The sequence below is a fragment of the Solenopsis invicta genome, chromosome 2 (genome assembly GCF_016802725.1).
Source record: "Solenopsis invicta isolate M01_SB chromosome 2, UNIL_Sinv_3.0, whole genome shotgun sequence".
Lineage (NCBI taxonomy): Eukaryota > Metazoa > Arthropoda > Insecta > Hymenoptera > Formicidae > Solenopsis > Solenopsis invicta.
In genome coordinates, this window is record NC_052665.1 from 12,776,767 (window position 1) to 12,781,414 (window position 4,648).

A 4,648-nucleotide genomic window follows, 5' to 3' on the forward strand; every position below is an offset into this window, starting at 1 on the left:
GAATTTGCATCTGTCTAAATGATGTTGCTCAATCCACCTTCGTCGTAAATGTTCTATCTTATTAAAAATTATTCTAATTAATTGATTTGATTAATAATAGATAATAAATATTGTAATACAAAGTACAATTATAACAATTATATTTATAATTATATATGTGTGTTATAATTATGACATGATAGTTTTGATATATATATTAAGTTGCTTCAAATGAGAAATTAAGAGATAGCGGTTTTTAAATTTAAATTTTAGACAAACTTAAAACTCGCTTTACTAATCAAAATAGTATCCATCGATAATATCCAATGCACTTCTGCAAACGTGATACAAGTGCATCGATGCCGTTCTTTAAAACTTTAAAACGGCATCGTTAATGATGGAGGATGCATGCCCTCGAGGTAGATTGTCGAAGTTTGTGTTTCCAGATCGAGTCTTTTCGAACCAATGCCTTATCGTTCTTTCACTGGCAGAATCTTCGCCAAAAACAGTATAAATGTTTCGCATTGCCTTGGCTGCACTGAGATGGAACTTGTATGTACAAATAAATTAAATAAATTTCTTTATTTTCCATGGTGACTTAAACACAAATTTCAACAATTGATATCTTAATAAATAAGTAAATTTTAATAAATAGGAGTTCACATGCGAGACATATACTTTTCACATAATATACAATTAGCGTTATGTACATAAAAGAAAAATGAAGTACAAAAGAAAATTTAAAATACAAAAAACGGTCATTTTATTTGCAGCAATATTGTTAAAGAGTAATACGTACATAACACATGTCGTAAAAAATATAAATTAGAAAAATATAAAAATATTTGATAATAACATTTATATAATAATGGAATAATATTAAACTTATTTTAATCATTGCAGAGCTTTTCTTTCTTTCATCGTTAAAAAGGAGCATTTCTTGCCGGTGTTACAAAGCGGTTCGCGCATTCTGGTCGAGGGCAGGAACACGGACGAACAGCTGCTATTTCACCTGTTCGATACATTATTTAAATGCTTCATCTGCCTCGATCTCGAGATACCGCAAGATAAGCGACCGGCGTTTCCTGCTTTCTTATGGCTATCACGCGAGAGCATCACAAATCTTTTTTAACTGTAAATCTATCTCAGTTTCGATATATTGACTTTTTCAATATATTGACTTTTTTGGTTATACCAGTAAATGATGAAAAGAAGATTGAGAAAAATGCAGAAAAATAATACATCGTATGGAACAAGATATGTAAAATATATGTCATCACCTGTTTGTTTTACAAAACCGTGAGTTAAACATACCAGAACCAAAAACTAATAAGAAATTAAATACTAAAGTGAATGTAATCTGCCAAATATACAATCAACATTATATTAAAACTAGTTTCAACTGTACACAGTCTTCTTCAGTCGCAATTTACAAATTTACCTAATTATATAAATTAATCCCTTTCAATAATATATTGTAACAAAGTAAAAAGTGTAATAAAAAACACAATACAATAATAATAATTAAATTGACATGTTAAATTTATTAATTATGATGAAGTAAAAGAGCTGACAAATAAAAGAGTCTTCGGAATAAAATTGCAAACGTCATGTAATTAAACTTATCTGAATGGTTTTATTTTTATTGTCTCTTGCGTAATTCTCTATCTTTTTTGTCATCTTAGTTAGTGAGAGCAAGTTGACAATTAATGTAGCTTTGAATGTTGCAAAAATTTGACTGTTAATTTAAGAGATAATAATTCTAACAAAATTAAGATTTTTAAAACTATTTTAGAGAAAAACTCATGTATGTTAAAAATAATTTATTACAATGTGTCACTATTGATAGTTTGCGATTAAATATTAATTGGAGAAATTGATTAAACTAATTAAACGTAGATTACATTTGAAGGTGTGTTCTAATATATACTGGATTCTACGCAGCAAATGTGTTAGTTAATTAATAAATTGTTAATTTGTAGTTTATATCGATTAAAAACTCTTTAATAGTACGGTAAGATACATTACGTTTGTTACTTGTTTAAGAGTATCCCCATTCTTCCTTGACCATATCTGCCAGCTTCTCGGCAATCATATAGATAGGTATGTTTGTGTGCCCCGATATAATCTCGGGCATGATAGAGCCATCTGCTACTCGCAGTCCCTCAACGCCGATTACCTACGTGTACGCAAATTTGTAAATTATAAATTAAAAGTATGTACGTATGCGCGCGTGCATGTGTGCATTCAGATCATTGAAATATTTGTTGCAAATTTAAGAATAAGTGCTCTTCTATAGTGCGTCATTTAACAAATACCTTTAACCTGGGATCAACAACAGCAGTTGGATCTCCTCTTGGTGCCATCTTGCAAGTACCAGTATAGTGATAGATGGTGACAGACAGCGTTCTTATCGCACACTCCCAATAATCATCAGAATCATATTTGTAGTTTTCGCATCCCGGATAAGTATCGTTTGTCAATTGTGAACCAAACATCTGCATTATTTCAGTCTGACCGACACTTATTGCAGCTCTAATGCCAGCAATCATCGTTTTAAGATCTTCTGGATCGTCAAAGTAATTTGGAACAATCTCGGGTTTAACATTAATGTCGTTGGCTAGCAGTCTTATTCGTCCACGACTTTTCGGTTTCAACAATATCGGTAATATGCTCCAACCGTGATAGTTGCTATATTTCTGCCACATCTGACGTATTTGCTTGTTGAAACCCATTACACTTGTAACAACAAAATCTCCTTTAAGTCCTCCACCGATAAATAGCAGTTCTATGTCTGGCAAACCGTCACGTTTCTTTGGATTTTTGGTGTCGATAAAAGCGAGAGCCTCACACGCACCCGGGACTGTATATGGTCCTGAGCGCCTCTTCAGAAAATCTCCTAAATACGGAAGAGTGGGATTTAATAGTTCGGGCATTCGTATACTTATCGGGTCATTCACTGTCCACGTTAACCCGCCGAAAGTTACGTGATCCATCAAATTTTCACCCACCGGCAAGTCCTGAACAACGTTTATGCCGAGCTCGCTAAGATGTTTAGCCGGTCCAATGCCGGACAGCATCAGTAATTGTGGTGATCCGATAGTACCCGCGCACAAAATTACTTCTTTTCTCGCCAACACTTGGATAATTCGACGATCTTTAATAAACTCTACGCCGATCGCCCGATTCGTGCGATGATCGATCAGCACTTTTCTCACCGTGCTTTTGCGTGTTATGTGAAGATTGCGACGATCTCTCGCAGGATGTAGGTAAGCTCTATTGCTGCTCATACGAGTGCCATTTTCAATCGTGACCTGCAAATACGAGAATCCTATCATATTTTTCCCGTTATAGTCCAACAGCGGATATCCCAGGTCCTTGCCGGCTTTCAAGAAGGCCTCTGCCAATAAGGTATGAAATGACGACTTAGAGATATGCAGCGGTCCCTTAGATCCGTGATAAATAGTGTCAGATTGCAGTTCTGGTATATCAATTGTCTCCAGTTTTTTAAAGTATTCTAGAACATCTTTATAAGCCCAGCCTTTATTTCCCATCTCAACCCATCGATCGTAATCCTCGGCGCCGCCTCTGGTTGCGATCATGTAGTTTAGCGTGCTGCTGCCGCCCATCACTTTTCCTCTAGGCCAATTACAACTGTTGTTATTCATACCGAGACAATATTTATTGGACGATTTTGTTCGATACATCCAGTTAACATCGCTGCTTAGTTGCAACATGTGAGCCATAATCGGGACGTCCATCAGCAAATTCTCGTAAGATCCAGCTTCGATCAGTAACACCTCAACCTGATGTATCTCACTTAATCTTGCAGCTATCGTAGCGCCAGCCGTACCGGCGCCAATTACTATAAAATCGTACTCGGCTCCGAATTGCAGAATCGCGTCCGGCACCTTCTCATTCAAGTCACGTTGATCTTGCAGCAGAAATTTGAAGGCTCCGATACCAAGCTCAAATATATTTGTTAATTCGCGTCCGCTCACATCATTACCATATATACTGTGGTACCGTTTCGGTCGCGGTTGCCCGATTGACTGAAATGGAATAATTACGGTCACCGCACTAAAAAAGTAAAAGAATCTCAAAATCTTGACCAACATATCGAGGAGGAAATACACTGGCTGTTGAATGTGTCTCAAGGAAGACCCGGTCTTTCAATCTAACGTCTTTTTGAACGATCTGTTTATATACGATATCTGTTTATATACGATACTTAACTGTCAAGGATCCACGTTTGTGAAAGTGGATCCTCATCCTCTCACAAATACAGAAAAAGGTCAAGGTATTAGGAAACAATAATTAATACCGTAATGTTTTGAAACAAAATAAAATTTCATAACCGACCTTGCTCGTGCACGGCATTTCTGTTCTACCGCGAAATTTATTCAGACTTTCGTTCGAGATGTCAAGGACAACAACATGTTCCAATTCCAACCAATTCCACTAATTATTACAAATATTATACATTATTTGTAATAATATACATTTTGTATTCAAATGATATTTAACATTTCTTAGTGTTAAAATAACACAATTTATGAGAGAATAAACAAATAACATAAAAATAATGTATTTAAAAACATTTTATTTTCAAGTTTAAAAATATTTATAAAATTATTAAAAATAAATAATTTCATTCTAAGTCCAACTG

At 34.9% G+C, this 4,648-nt stretch overlaps 1 protein-coding gene across 1 annotated transcript; it reads right to left on the minus strand.

Moving 5' to 3' along the window:
* Nucleotides 1-1,138: 1,138 nt before the first annotated feature.
* Nucleotides 1,139-4,555, minus strand: LOC105196753 (glucose dehydrogenase [FAD, quinone]). Its single transcript, XM_011162842.3, has 2 exons — nucleotides 2,298-4,555; nucleotides 1,139-2,158 (listed from the first exon to the last, which is right to left on the minus strand). Exons 1-2 carry the CDS (start codon nucleotides 4,095-4,097, stop codon nucleotides 2,021-2,023), a joined length of 1,938 nt encoding a protein of 645 aa, XP_011161144.1. The 5' UTR covers nucleotides 4,098-4,555; the 3' UTR covers nucleotides 1,139-2,020.
* Between the last annotated feature and the right edge of the window lie 93 nt (nucleotides 4,556-4,648).

Excerpts from the sequence above, each read along its gene's own strand:
- LOC105196753 (XM_011162842.3), bottom strand. The coding sequence starts at position 4,097 with ATGTTGGTCAAGATTTTGAGATTCTTTTACTTTTTTAGTGCGGTGACC. Across the intron at positions 2,159-2,297 it reads TTGTTGATCCCAGGTTAAAG|GTAATCGGCGTTGAGGGACT; the intron begins GTATTTGTTAAA and ends GCGTACACGTAG.